This window comes from Homarus americanus, unplaced genomic scaffold (genome assembly GCF_018991925.1).
Source record: "Homarus americanus isolate GMGI-L3 unplaced genomic scaffold, GMGI_Hamer_2.0 scaffold14072, whole genome shotgun sequence".
In the NCBI taxonomy this organism is placed as follows: Eukaryota; Metazoa; Arthropoda; class Malacostraca; order Decapoda; family Nephropidae; genus Homarus; species Homarus americanus.
The window spans coordinates 1,283,207-1,298,986 of record NW_024754528.1 but is presented as its reverse complement, the minus strand read 5'-3'; the positions used below and the strand labels follow the sequence as shown (position 1 = coordinate 1,298,986).

The following is a 15,780-nucleotide window of genomic DNA, read 5'->3' as shown; positions in this document are numbered from 1 at the left end:
TTTGTTATGTGAGGGGATAGCAGGGTAAAACAACCTGTCCCCTAAATCTGTTGGTAGAAGGCCACCATTGTAGTTACATATAATAGGGACATGTGATCACAGAACAGGAGTATTTGAGCACATTCAAAATTCAGTAACTCCAGGTTCCACCACAGAATAATTTTGGTCAGCAGCGGGTTGTTTAGTGGGTCTTCAGAACACACACTAAGAAATGAGGAACTGTTAACAAAAAACTAGTTTGATAGAACCAATTATAAGATATCAAATATAAATACAATATTACCTTTTTGTGAAAAACAGTTGTAAGAGCTCTCTCATAATCTGGTGATTTATAGAGTACACTCTTCAACTTATTTACTATTGGTGCATCGGAGTGCATCAGTTCCTCAATCATATCCTGGCGTTCCGTAATTTGCTCTACACTCAGCAATGGCTGAACTATCCACCGGCGAAGGAGTCTGAAGGGGTTGAAGAGATACTGTGTTAGAACTTCAGTAACATAGAAAATCTACCAAAGATTACCTTTAGCTACAAAAGCATAAGAGTGAGGGTTCAAGGGAAGTAGGAACAGTGGGAGCAGAAAAAATGAGAAAGAGGATTGCGTTTACTACTATAAACAAGAAAAAAGTGCATATATAGGGAGGACTGTGCAACAGGGGCCAATGAAAATAGTAACACAACCAGAGGTGTAGTGCTGTGGGAGTGGCATTTCCTCACCATTTCAAATAAATCCAAACTTACAAATCTTAACATCATGAAATTTTAATTCCCACCACTAGAAGAAATACTGTATGAGAAAGAAATATTAAATGTTTCTCTTCTTTCAGCTTCAAATGAAGCAATGCTAGCCTATAACTTTGGGGCATTGAGATTTTGCAGCATTGCCGCATTATTAAATTATAAAAAACTCACACACACACACACACAAAAAAAAAAGCTGCTCCCAGCCTCCCTCACTTGGACGTTAAGTGTTGCCAAACACTTTAAATCTAGTAAAAAAAAAAAAAAAATATGTTGAGACTTATTTTAATTTGTCTATTTATAAATTTTTAAGTTCAGATTTATTCTAATTTGTAAGTATAATATATTCTTCCTTTAATAAGCAGCTGAAATATTTTAAAATATTTAGAATAATAAGCATTCAGAAAATTCTGGCATTCTTACCACAGTAGGCATGCCAGATTAGTTGCTCACCAAAGATCACTTAGAAAATGCACACACTTATCTTGGCAAGTTGGCTCTTAGCACTAGTGGAAGTCTGGAAAAGTATTATTGTACCATTGTACGTGTTGACAGAACTGGTGAAATTTCATATTATATATTATATCTAATGTAATGACACGGGAAGTACTACATCTTCAACCTTGGAATATATCCTAATATCCGGTGCATATGGCCTCAAAATATCCCTGAACTGGTCAGATTTAAAAAAATTCTCCCAGGGGCTTACAGAGCCCCCAGGATCCCCAGCTGTATGGGCTTCCTGTGCAACACTTTAAAAATGCATTCCCCCACTTCTTTGTCTCGCACTACACCACTGTCCACAACCTTTACCAAATACGTGCTATAATTCATAATCATTGGGATAACCGTCAAAGCTTTGACAACAAAATCCCTCATCATTTAATTATCCATTCTTGTGTACAACTGATGATACACAAGGGATATAAAACTGTTTAGAGGAACAACAATTCTCCCTTTGAGCACTAATGGGTGTTGCCTGAAATATAACCTTTATTTTTCCATTCCTTGATGGAAAAAACATTCTAAATGCAATTAATGATAAAAAAATTGCATATAAAAACCTTCTGTTACATCATGTATACTAATTTACAACTGCAATGCAGATTTTAAGGGAATAAATTGCAGTAATGGATGTTCTTGGTGGTTCCTAGACCCTAACCCTTATTTTCCTATCGCCAGATGGATTCGTAATTGCATAATTTCATGGTTACTTGACCCTCATAGATTAACTTCACATAAAAATGAGTGTTTACTGTACTATATACATTCTATAGTATCTAAATAGGGTAAACTATGAGGAACTCTGTTGCATAATAATAAACAGAGTAATGCATATGTACTGTACTGTACATCAAAATATATGTAAGAAACTTACTTTTTTTTACTGTGAAATGGGCCAAACTTATGAGGAACATAATTTTTATTTTGATCCAATCTCAACGAATAAGTCACATTAGGCATAACATAAGTACTGTAATGTAAAGAGTGAGAACATGAAGCATACCTGGAACCAAATTTGGTCTGTGTTTTATCAAGAGCCCACAGTAAGCTTCCTTTAGTCCCACCATCCACTGCATTCACCAGCACTTCCAGGTTACGTAAGGTAGCACCTGAAAGTCTCATGTGATGGCTGCCAGAACTATACTTATGAATTGAGCTGGAAAAAAAAATCCAAGGTGAAATCTACTTCTCTAACTCCCTATATACACACCTGACATATACAGAATGTCATCACCTACATAAACAGAATGAACATTATTCACATCTAGGAAATATAACATTAATAGTTTCTGTAAAAAAAAAAAATATATATATATATATATACAGTATATAAACAGATTCAAAAGATAGAACATAAAAGACATACCCAGCCATTTTTATGATTCGATCTAATTTAAATTCAGCAAGATAGTGAAGTGTGGCCCCAAGGCAGCTGACCACATCTGCTGGCAGCTTTGACACATGGTCCACCCTCTCTTTATCACCTTCAAATAGTTCACACACATACTTCAGAGAGTCAGAGTAGTCAAATTTGGCTCTATCCAACTGCTCGATTCGAATAGAATCCTCATTCCTAAAATAAAGAATCAGGATATTCAAATTTAATATAATGTTACATGAAACTTCAAATATATTTTCAGTACAGGACACACGTGACATGAATCTCGTAAGTTTTGTATCTGGTGTAGTGACTATTATATGTAAGTTGAAGAATATTATTTCTAATTCATTACATTTTTGGATTTCAGCAATAAGTTTGGATCCCTGGGAACGTGGTCTTCAACCCACAAACTTGCTGGCTACACAGGTCAACACTAGGCTAGAACATACTGTATGTAGACACAAACAACCTAAGGTTGTAGAGGGTGCCTCTAGTACTTATTTTTTTATTTTTGCAGCCAAATATTCATAATTCATGGCCAAGCATTGACTGCTGCAGTATTTCTTCATATAAAAAAACATAAAAGTTGAGGAATTATCTTTTCACTGCTCTAATCTGCCTTGAAAATAAAGAAAATATAACATAAATATCACTTCAATGCTCTAATATGAATTATAAGAAAAATTAAGAGCAGAGACTTGTTTGTGGGAGGCAGGGCAGTTGGCTGGTGGCCCGAGCACCCCCCTCCCTCTCCCAGGCCAAGCATGTCCTTCCAGCCTCATCAACACAATATTTTGCAATTTCACCATAATTTTCATATTACAGTATTTAGGTTCACTTGGTACCAGGCTAATATAACATTATTGTAAAGTAATAAAAAAAAAATCCCACAACCCAGATGAGTTATTGTGTGGTATTAAATTCATGGTTCTTTGTTGACACAGTGTGGTTACAGCCAACCTGTCTCCATGTTGGTATATTGGCATAACCAACATGAAATTATGAGAAGGAAAGGAGCTGTTTATACAATACAAAACAGAACTACTTTTTGTACAAAGTCTATGTTACTGTATTTTTTTTGTATTATGTATGACGTTTAGTGTTTATTACAGCAGTTTTGGAACAGTTTATGGGCATTTCTTGGCCTCTGACACCAATCTAATTACTGTACATCAAGTCCTCGATTAACGTCGTGGTTACGTTCTTGATAAACACAACATTAACAGAATCAATTTTCCCCATACGTAATAGATAAAATACGGGAGTTACGTTCCCCAGTCTTTCTTTGCCCCATAAAATACATTACGTATACCTGTACGTACATAAATTCAATGGAATTTTTATCGAAAATAGTATATATATTATACACCCAAAAAGATAAATAAACTAAATCATTTTGCATTGGACTCACTGATGGGCGGAGGTGGAGCGAGTGTGTGGTGGGTAGAGGGCGCTTGGAAGCTATTTCCAATGGTTACAGTACAATATTTAGAGCAAAAACTCTTAAGCACGCAATAAACGCTGTGGATGCCTAACAAAGACTGGGGATGCTCCGTGAGAGAGTGTAGCGCGCCAAGATGAGAGAAGGTGATGCACCATACAAAGTAGTCCATGACGACGTGATAACGAATCGGTCGGGAAGCTGTCTGAATCATGGGTATCTAAAGAACAGCAATAGTTATAACGAAACAACGTTATCGGGAGCAACGTCAAACGAGGACCTACTGTACTGTATTTCCATTTAAACCAATTAAACTATAATTCACGATTTAATAGCTCACGAAGTCTTCTGGCACCTAAACCATGAATTATCAACACTACACTGTACTACTAAGGCAAAAGAGTCAGAAAAATGTTTAGGATAAATTCACCCACATAATATATCTTAATGAAGTAGGAGAGCTTAACAAAGGATAGCATAATGGCTGAGTAAGGAAATATGTGAATCAATGGACATTTTCTGATATAAGAATCAGTAGTAATGTGGTAAGATAAGACAAAATTAGGATGCTTTTCCTGAAGAGAAAATATCATATGAACTTACTTTGTGGAAGCTGATTGTATAGCTTTAATTGTGACATCAGATATATTTGCAGGTACTATAGCTTCAACAGGCTGAATGTGGTCTAAACGACACCAAAGTTCCGTCCTTGTAGCCGAGTCATCAAAGGTGTCGTATACAATATCTCCAGTGCTGGGCTGGATAGCCTGTTGATGTGAAGGCTTACGTTATATGTAACTCTTCATCAAAAAGAGCAAAGACAGAGCAGGAATCTTAAGAGTACTTATGACTCATTGGGGGAAGTATGTACAATAGTGGGGTACAGCTCTACGTGGCACAGACATGGACACTAAAAATGGATGACATCAACCATCTAAAAGTATTTCAAGTAAGGGGTTGGATATGATTAAAGAAAGTGGGAAGGAATGAGAGGAAGACTCTGCAAGCAGCTGGAGAAAGAAAGGGTCTGGTGATCATGAGAACAAACTCTGTAGAGGGAAAGATACAATAGCAGGAAAGTTAAAGGGGAAACAACAAAGACCGGAATGTTGAAACAGTTCTTATTTGGACTAAATGGAAGAAGTAGATGTCTCAGATCTGCTGCTAAGCAAGGTTAAAATGATATCAATAACTATTCATGTGGTACAATAAATGACGCATGCAATGTTGAGAAAATACATGACATTATGTGTCCATTGTTATGCTGTACAGTATGTGTAAAGAATACAAACATTTTAAGTAACCAGATTTTTTTTTGGGTGGGTGGGGGGGGATCGTCTAAAACCTTGTCAAATATATTTATAAACCAGTTACAAGTAATTGAGTGGAGGGGGCATGGCTATGTCTCACTACTGTAGTGTCTTAGCCATTTAGACTTACAGTATTATACGTACAGTACTTAAATTAATGGCACTAATTTTATAGAGGTAACACAAGTTCTAACCCACATTCTTAAATCATATTCATCCTCTCTAGCAGCAACCCCACGCATCATTTGCTTAATTAACCAATACATGACAACTGTAGCACACAACTTACTTCCTCCCCTCCCACCCCTAACCCTCCCCAATCACTCCATTCACACTGCTCCTAAAAAATCAAACTCTGCCTGCTGATTCAGATACAGATGTTTTGATTCATAGTTCACAAGAGCAGGTGACTGTAGTGCACGGAAATGTCCCGACTGTACATAATATGAAGCTGAATATCTTTTAAGATTCCAGAATTCAACTGCTAAAGGCTCACCAGACAACTGCTGGTTACTGAAAATTCAGGCATACAAAACTGCACAAATCACCCGTTATACCAAGAAAAATAGAGCATTGTAAATAGAAAGGTGGCCATGACTCCTGCTGCATAGTGGGAGGGAAATTTTAAAAACCTTAAGATGGAACACCTTATTTACCACAGCTACATAGTATACACTGCAAATGGCTGTCCATCAAAGTTAAGAATACTGTATCTTGGATAAGATTATACATATGTGAACTTGATATACTGTACAGCAAGGCAAAAGTGTGAAGTGGCCATCCCCACATTATAATAACCAATAAAAGTTCCAGGTTGACAAAGTCTGAAAACCGAGCATGCAAGATGCTGGTGAGCAGTGGGAAACTGAGATTCATGACTTTGTTTTTAAGGAATGCATATCATCACATTTTGTCCACCCAGTGAATAAAGTGATTTATCATTCAATATTGTGGCATTTGAGTCATGTTCTCTAAGTCAACATAGGTATACTACTGTATTATGAAACACAAAAGTGGGTCTCATGGGCCTCACAGCCAGTCAGGGGCAGAGCAAATTCAACACACTGAATATTAAGCCCCTGGTACACATGTGGCTGACACTGTCTCTTATTGCCTTCACTTCAGCATTCAAGTCAGGTACTTGTTTACAGCAGAGTGGACTAAGGGTGCTCTAAACATGAACCAGTAATACTTAATACTCAGGGCAAGTGGTGTTGCCACTTAGCCACTGCACTGCTATAAAAATTGACTTAATACAGTATCCACCACTTCATCATACATGATGATAAAAAAATCACAAACATACAAAATGTTTTTACATTTTATACATCACCATAATCTTTAGTTTGTTCTTTTATATCATATAATCTCTTGCCTCATCACATAAAAATATAAATTCATATCACTAGACCATTACTGCCTCCTTTTCAATTAAGTACTATACAACAAAAGTTCCTCCTCTCCTTCAATTCAACCCTTCTCATTGTCTCTTAGTTCTTCACAGAACTATTCTTCATTCACTTATTCTTTCCTTTATATACAGTAACAGTACAGTATATATTAATTCTTCTTATTTATCATCATCCACTTGTTTCACATATCAAGTCTTTTTTACATAAATATAATATTTTTATACCAACTTCTCAGTAAAGTTATTTTCTTGTGATACTGTACACACCCCTGTATATACTTACAATAATTGAAATACCGATTGTGTTGTCCTTTCCTGAGATACTCTTGCCTTCATGTACCACCAGCAGCATGGCAGTAGTTCCTTCTGCAAGATCCCCATCACCAACAGCTTCCCCACCCCCAGCAGGTGTTACATCTTCACCAATCAGAGTAGACCGAGTGTACAATGCCGTAAGTTCACGGCCAAATGGTGCAGTTTTGTTGCTTCCTGCCGCCTTGAGGGCAGCAGTTTCAGTTTGCTTTACGACTCCAACTTTATAACCTGTTGACAAAATTATAATACTTGGTTTCATTCTGAAAAACTAATTTTCTATGTCAAAAGGTGTTGTAGTAACACAATAATTTAATACACCGTGAATTCTAAAGGTTACATAACAGAGTAACACATACCCTTAGCAACAAGTCTTCGTACATGTACATGGAGTTTGTATGTAGGTATGCTTGCAGTCATGAAGCTATGGTCAAGATGAGCCACAATGTTCAGTTCCTTGGCAGCAATTTCTGCATCATTTCCAAAAAATCTAAAGAAAAATACAGTACAGTTTAATGTAAAATCACTATACTTGGCAATGAAGAACAAAAAGGAATAATTATACTGCAAAGTGTCCACAGTAAAATCTGAAGTACTTATTACTCATAACAATTGCATAAGTAGTGGGTGGAGATAGTATATTATATAAATTTACAAACTGTATACAATCAGTAAACAATTTCACTCTACTGTTACTCATTTTAGGAGAGTTTAAGAATATTAACTGTTAATTCAACTAATTGAACATGAATACAATGAACCCACCTGTACTTATATCCACACTCCACAAAGAGAACTATGTCTGGGTGCTTGTTCTTTATAGCAACAACTTGTTGTTCAAGGGGGGTGAGTTTCATCCCTGGCACAGCTTTCATAGGCCCTGACTGTGCTTGTTGGCTGCTAGTGATCCCGGTGTTGCTGTCACTATTATTTTGAGACCTGGTCAAATTAAAACTATCTTAATACCACAATACAGTATTAAAGCACCAACATAAATCACCACCATTCCTAGACCTGGTAAAGATGACCAAAAGGTCAAGAGTACCCATCACTACACAAGCAAAATGACCTTGAACCTTCTAGAATATACTCTAGAGGTCAAATATAGATTAATGATTTCAATTAACCTTTAAGCAAAGGTAATCATAAATAGATGATGAGCACTTTCTGTCCCATAATGACGGTGATTGTCAATATACTGTACAGTAATCAGGATCTTTCTGTGCCATAATTTTCAGGTTTGGCGCCTGATTTCTGCTGAGTGATTATAGTGACTCAAGGCAACTTCCTTCCTCACGTTGGTCCTTCACCATGTTCCTCCCTCCATCAGTAGTGTTGTATGTTGTCATGGAGGAAATATTTGGCATTTCCACAAATGAAATGTGTGAAAAAAGTTGTCTTGGCACCCAGAAAAATAAGTAAAATGTTATGAGAATCATTTAAAATTGAAGAATTGCTAGATGTGCTGAGTAAATTCAGAAATGACAGTTTGTGTGTGAGCCCCAGCAATAGTGACATTGATGGACCAGTCATCAGAGCTTAGAGACCAGGAAGGCGAGGTATAAGTGCCTCTCCACGTGTACCCGATATATGTGCATCAGCAACACATGCATGAAGTGTTCGTGGCAGGAGGGTGCACCAAGTATAGTATCACTTGGGCACATTTTTTAATATCATTATCAGTGAAGAATCTATTGAAATTATAACACAAATACTGTACCAAAGAAAAACATGTTTACTACCATGCATTCAAACAGTGAGAGCAATGACTACCCAGTGACATAGGCTACAACAGTGCCATGGTAAACAGAGCAGCGAACACTGGAAACTCATGCTCCAAGTTGGAGATAACCATGAATGTGTTGACCACAGATTTGGGAAGTTAATGTTTTTTTAGAAGATATTTTTTTTAATCGTAGTCTACTGTATGGTATATAATACTAAGTTAATGGCAGCTTTCTTTAAAGGGGAGTTTTGTGTCAGCCACCAATCCACCATACATAGATATATAGATATATAGATATATATATATATATATATATATATATATATATATATATATATATATATATATATATATATATATATATATATATATATATATATATATATATATATATATATATATATATACACACACAGTTAGTATAAAGTTTGTAGGCAAAGTAAGTTTGGTTTATTTATGAAGAAAATTATACTAATATCTTTCAAATACTGTACCTGAATTCACCCAGCTTGTTCCTGACCACAGTTGGTTTAACTTTTATAACAGACTTTGTTGCGGGTTCTGAAGTCACCTCCATTAATTCACCATTTTCTACTGCAGAATCTGGAAAAAAATAAATTAGGAGCTTTTAATGGATAAAAAATAGGTGGACTTGTGAAATTAAATTAACAAACAGATCAGTATGCCTTTTTCTCCCATTTTTTTCCTCGTATTCATAGTTAACCCAAGAAAGCATGGAAAATGACATTAAATGGTGATGAAGATTAGTTACAGCCTAATCTAAATTATATTATGTACAAGTATACGGTACCCTAAAAACTGATGCCACAATAACTGCAGATTCACATAACTGACAATTGCATATAGGGGAAACACCCTGCAAGTTTTGTTGATACCCCAGAGATCTGACAATCGGGAGAGGAGCGACAGGGCTGTTTTGAATTTGGCGCGTGGTGGCGTGGTGTAAATTCTTGCCACAAGAGGGCTCTCCACACTGCCTCTGTGCTCTTGTTTACACTTTGTGTTTTTTTCATTATTTCTGACGTGGTGTGTTTAGGCAATCATGCCTAAACACCCAAGTGATAGTTCCTCTTGTGCTGCCCCAGCTTGATGTGATGTGATAAAGCACAATAAGGCATAATAAGAGTGGTGATACTAAAAATTGGTAGATACAGTACTTAAACTTGCCACCCTAGACTGTCTCTAGCATCCACAACACAGGTAAATAATAGTCTCAATTTATGCTTTACATTGCTTATTTATGGCTTATTGCTTGCTTGACTGATTGTGGTAATTACATCCCTGGAGACGCAACAGCTCAGGTCATATGTCACCGAAATAAAATAAAGGCTTAAAAGACGAAGATCAAATAATCCAAAGTAAAAAACATAAGTAACAAATAATATAGAACTTTCGTAAAAACAATAAAAAAATAAAATAAATGTTAATATATAAAACTCAAAGCTGATCGGACAGACTCAGCTTCAGGAAAATGTCCTGACACTTAGCCATCCTAGTTTTAGGGACCAATGTGATGGGGCAGGAAGGATGACTGGTATATTCAAACATTATCAGGGTTATCTAAATGCTGAAAATACCCCAGTAAGTGTCCCTGCATTATAAAAACCATCTGCCTACAAATAATATCCAGAAAATTACATACCAGCAGAATATGATTCAAGTCTGTTCTTGGTCCACGATGTGTGTGAACTTTTCCTGGAGCCAGATGTACCACACTCACTCTCTTCAGTTTTGGCCTTTTTATATGATTTTCCATTTCTAGGGTGATCATTGTTTGTTCTCTTCAAAACTTTAACGACCTTCACCTGAGAAAACAAAATATTATCAATGGACAGTTGTTTTTCATTCCCCATAAGGAGCAAGATATTTGTCTCCTCAATTATTGCACCACAAAATATGAGTACAGTTTAATATGTGTAATGAAGGATGAAGAAAGGTTGCAAATATTGCTGGTCTAAGTTGTTTAACAGTACTGAATGTGTGTGTGTGTTGGAGTTACAGTACCAAGGTTGACCTTTACATTTAACCTGTAATTTGCATATTCTACAATTTAAGGTAGGCACGAAGGTAAATTAAAAAAAATATCGAGAGCCCAGGTGTGTGAAACAGTGGGTAAAGACCAAGCCAAAGGATACATTGATGAGTCTGAGGTTATCGCTCGTCTTCTATGCCATCATACCCTGGGGTCTTGATCATTTTTGGATTGGCATGTACATAAATAATTATCTAATAATTTACAGGTACCTCACACTGACTTGTCATTATGAGTTTCCCTGATCATGTTAATGAGTGTGAACTTTGTTGTTGCACTGTACAGTAATATAACTATACACTATGTGCACAGGTAAAATCATCAAACAATCATCAGACTGTACAGCATCACACACACTGTGGTGCTGGAACCAATGATTTTTATTTCTTGGATTTGGTGAGAGTTGCAAGTGAGTCAGTTTGGAAGGCACGAAGCACACTGTATCATAAGCTACAGTGTCATCCTTGCAACTCTACTTCAAACCAATGATGGATATTGGTTTCCTGAAGTAGTTAAATGTTGCATGTCTATTGTTGAAACAAGACAATGCTGACTCCACTGCCAGGCTGTAGCTATAATAAGACAGTACCACTGAGTATGCTTAGATCACCCTGTAAGGCAGTTACAGTATATCTACAAATTAACCATATAACCAGTTAACAATTCTTTGAAACTTTAAACACTGAAATTCTAGTGCTAAGACTATATTGGCAGAGTTGCTTAAATTATACAAAACTGAGAACATCTCTTCTGTAAGTAGAAACACAGGAACCGAAGCTCCTCCCACTAGTCTCGTGGGCTGGCAGATGCATCTCTAAGGGTGAAATTTGAGTCTGAATTGTTCTACCCAAAGTTTACTACAGCAAAATGGAAAAATCATTCCTGTCCTCGATGCAACCTGCAAAGCAAGACTACGAGGGGTTGAGATTTCCGCCCATGGCCAAGACTACCATAGGGTTCAGTGGTACCAGAATACTAACTAACCTTATTGGATAAAGCTGTAAGTGCTCTAAGTAGATAATACTTGAATATATTGTCTGTTACTTTCTGTCACACAACCTGTAGAAAACTAAAACACACAACTTGTAGAAAACTAAAACAAACAACCTGTAGAAAACTAAAACACACAACCTGTAGGAAACTAAAACACACACAACCTGTAGAAAACTAAAACAAACAACCTGTAGAAAACTGAAACAAACAACCTGTAGAAAACTGAAACAAACAACCTGTAGAAAACTGAAACACACAACCTGTAGAAAACTGAAACAAACAACCTGTAGAAAACTAAAACACACAACCTGTAGAAAACTAAAACAAACAACCTGTAGAAAACTAAAACACACAACTTGTAGAAAACTAAAACAAACAACCTGTAGAAAACTAAAACAAACAACCTGTAGAAAACTAAAACAAACAGAACCACACTGTAGAAAACTAAAACACAACAACCTGTAGAAAACTAGAAACACACAACCTAGTAGAAAATGAAAAACTAAAACACACAACCACACAACCTGTAGAAATTAAAACAAACAACCAACAACCTGTAGAAAACTAAAACACAACCTGTAGAAAACTAAAACAAACAACCTGTAGAAAACTAAAACACACAACCTGTAGAAAACTAAAACACACAACCTGTAGAAAACTAAAACACACAACTAAAACTGTAGAAAACTAAAACACACAACCTGTAGAAAACTAAAACAAACAACCTGTAGAAAACTAAAACACAACCTGTAGAAAACTAAAACAAACAACCTGTAGAAAACTAAAACAAACAACCTGTAGAAAACTAAAACAAACAACCTGTAGAAAACTAAAACACACAACCTGTAGAAAACTAAAACAAACAACCTGTAGAAAACTAAAACAATAAAAGAGTACCATGTGTTGGAATAAGGGCAGTAGTACCTGTTGTTAACTTATAAATCACCAAATACAGTAACTCACCTTGGCAACTTTGCTGGAATTATTTGTTTTCTTTTCTTCATCAGTATCAAACTTTTTTGTCCCACTTTTCCCAGGTGCAAAAAATTTGGAAATTGTAGGTTGTTTCTTGGCCCCAGAGGCAGACATTTTTACTCAGCTCCAACGGACAATGTCCTGAAAAGCATTAATAAAATACTTATACGCATTAGTATTAATATTCTGAATTTCCCATCTCTTTTTGTTACACCTTTTAGAATACAGCTCCTACCCAACTTATGACGGGGTTAGGGACCCAAATCCAGGTCGTAAGTAGAAATGGTCGTAAGTCAAAAATGCTCAAATAATACATAGAAAATCTAAAATGAGTGTCTCTTTTTCTTCTCAGCACCACAAAACTCTCACTTTTAAGCATGCCAGACATTTGAAAGTGAATTACAAACGAAAATTTTGTCAGTACACAGCGCAATCACTGACGTTGGGACTCCAAAATGCATAATTTGACAAAATTTTGGTACGACTGAGGCGGTCATATGTCTGGGTGGTCGTAAGTCGAGTAGGTCATAAGTCGGGGAGTATTGTCTATCTTTCACCTGATTATGAACAATAACAGTACCGTAATAGTGTAGCAGATGGTTAGCACCAGAAGGACTACAGAATATGTTCACATTTTCCACAGGTGGTGTTTGAATGTTAGTAATATATATACAGTATTGTATCGATTTATGCGGATTTCCTTTACGCGGTTGATCATTTACACGGCACCTATTAGATATGCGGTACATTCCATCATTTACGCGGGAAGCGGCGCGGGCAGGGTGTGCGCTAGGTCGCCCAGTCAACAAAACATTACCAAGTTCTTCACCCGCCACAGCCAGCCCAAGTCAGTGATAGTGAGGATATGGACTTTGAGAGGTTTGACAAAGAGGCCCTGCTAGCCTCTGTGGTGGATAGTGATACAGGTGAGGGCCAATAATCTGCCCTCTGCCTCGGAACCAACCCCCCATCCCCGTGTGCCCAGCCATCTCTTCTACTAACGTAAGTGTTAAAAAACCTAATATTATTGATATTTCTCTTAAATATTAATTGTGTGTGCATACCATCATAAAATTAAGATGTTATTTTTACTACAACGTACGTATTGTGTCGAAAATGATTATATGGCAGTAATTTCAAGTCTCTACGAACTTTGTAGGCAAAAAAAAATTACAGTAAATATTGCATGAATATTACGCCCATGGCACCACAAATATTGGCTTGTCTTTTTCTGTTTTTCAATTTTATAGGCTTCACTTTCTTGATTTTCTTGTTTATAGCTTGCACAAATCCTTTAATTTTTTCTTTACTGATGAGATTCATATACAGGTACCATAGTTGTGTTTAAATCCTATATTATAGGTTAGTTACAGAGTTGTGTTGGGTATCACCTGTTAACATGGACTAGTCGGCAGGTCGTGCAAGTGTTCAAATTATGGCCGAGAACTGACAGTGATGAAGAGAAATAAACCAGTGCAAAAACCGAACTGAACAAGACATAAAATTACACAAAAAGCTTAAAGAAAAGTAACAAATATCAAAGTAAGTTTTCTTGTATATATGCCAGGGAAGTTAGGTATAGGTTAGGTCAGGTTCTGTACATTGTCATTTCCATTTCCATGTTTAGTATCAAAATTCTGTTATTAAGGCAAATCTGTACCAATATCTGAAAAAAGACTTAAAACAAAAGCACAAAATATAGATATACAATAACAACCTAATACTAACCTAACCTAATGTAACTGCCACATTTGGTTTAATGACCCAACAGGAGCTGACAAGAGATGTTCCTGGGTATTGTGATATGTAAAAATGGTGTTACTTTAGTTAAATATATTAGCTAAGACATCAAGAATCACCTTAATAAAGAAATAGAAGAGTTTAAGGTGAGTGACGCCTCAAGTCCTCACCGCCATCTCCCGCGTCTTGATCCCTTCACCCTGTCCGAATCCTCTCTCATCAATCATAATAAATCCCACTACCAGGAATTATTATAATATATTCAATCAAACTATCAGTAATATATTGTAAAATTATTATATATTTTATGGTATGATAGAGTTAAATAGTTTCATTTGTCATAATACACTAGTGACTGATGTAAAGTGATGGCAGGGATTCGGACGAGTGACCAGAGTTGCCAATCTAGCGACTTTCTGGATACTTTTGGACTCAGTTTTTCTAATTTCGAGCCATAATATATATCAACGGGGTTACAGGGACAATAAATAATAAGAAAAGTTTAATACATTTAAAGGGGTCATGGTACAGGAGGAGGGACACGTCTATTTCCCGTCCACCCGATTTAGGAAGGAATGGCTCAGAGATGACAGATACAAAAATTGGCTTCTGGAGGTGCCAGGAGATAATAAAAAAGGACTTTGTAAATTTTGCAAGGTTACTTTGTCTGCTAAGTTGTGCGACATTGAATAACACAAAAACACTAAAAAAAAAACACAAGAAAGCAGAATAGCCGTTTAGTGCAGAAAGACAGACACTTTTACCATTCAAGAAACTTGGTGAAGCAAAAAAAGTGGAGGGAACTCTGACCATGTTTGTAGCTGTTCTATTCGTGTGGTAGAACACTTAAGTGAAGTATGTAAAGTATATTTTAGTGACAGCAAGACAGGCAGTGAACTCAAGTTAAAAAGATCAAAATGTTAGCGACTTTCCATGGAAGATTTAGCGACATTAGCTACTTTTAGGTACCAGTCTAGCGACACTTGAACACCCCTAGTTGGCAACACTGGACCAGTTCGATCAGCTGGGGGTCAGGTAAACAGGTGTGGTGTCTAACAACCTCACTATTAACTACTACTCAACGATCATTTACCTGATTTACTTCATGTAGATAATTCTTGAGCTGTTAAAGGTGAGTTTTGTGATAGATTTGATAATTAACTTTACTTATTAGTGTTGTTATGATAGAAAAT

General features: G+C 36.4%; 2 protein-coding genes across 10 annotated transcripts in view; one reads left to right on the top strand and one right to left on the bottom strand.

The window, feature by feature from the left end:
* LOC121855826 (DNA mismatch repair protein Msh3-like) overlaps window positions 1-14,794 on the bottom strand; it is a 31,627-nt gene extending 16,833 nt beyond the window's left edge. The window contains exons 1-11 of the mRNA XM_042350973.1: window positions 14,707-14,794; window positions 12,836-12,988; window positions 10,490-10,652; window positions 9,321-9,429; window positions 7,866-8,039; window positions 7,460-7,590; window positions 7,072-7,331; window positions 4,671-4,834; window positions 2,612-2,818; window positions 2,249-2,401; window positions 284-458 (exon numbers count right to left, since the gene is read on the bottom strand). Of these exons, the coding sequence (XP_042206907.1) occupies window positions 284-458; window positions 2,249-2,401; window positions 2,612-2,818; window positions 4,671-4,834; window positions 7,072-7,331; window positions 7,460-7,590; window positions 7,866-8,039; window positions 9,321-9,429; window positions 10,490-10,652; window positions 12,836-12,961 (1,662 nt within the window). The 5' untranslated portion in view covers window positions 12,962-12,988; window positions 14,707-14,794. The remainder of the gene's footprint in view (window positions 1-283; window positions 459-2,248; window positions 2,402-2,611; window positions 2,819-4,670; window positions 4,835-7,071; window positions 7,332-7,459; window positions 7,591-7,865; window positions 8,040-9,320; window positions 9,430-10,489; window positions 10,653-12,835; window positions 12,989-14,706) is intronic.
* A 778-nt stretch (window positions 14,795-15,572) lies between these two features.
* LOC121855823 (protein-L-isoaspartate(D-aspartate) O-methyltransferase-like) overlaps window positions 15,573-15,780 on the top strand; it is a 39,274-nt gene continuing 39,066 nt past the window's right edge. For 7 of the 9 annotated variants that reach the window (XR_006086853.1, XR_006086854.1, XR_006086855.1 and 4 more), the window contains exon 1: window positions 15,573-15,719. The gene's annotated coding sequence lies outside the window, so the exon portion shown is untranslated. The remainder of the gene's footprint in view (window positions 15,720-15,780) is intronic. The other 2 variants (XM_042350972.1, XM_042350968.1) reach the window with 2 other exon arrangements.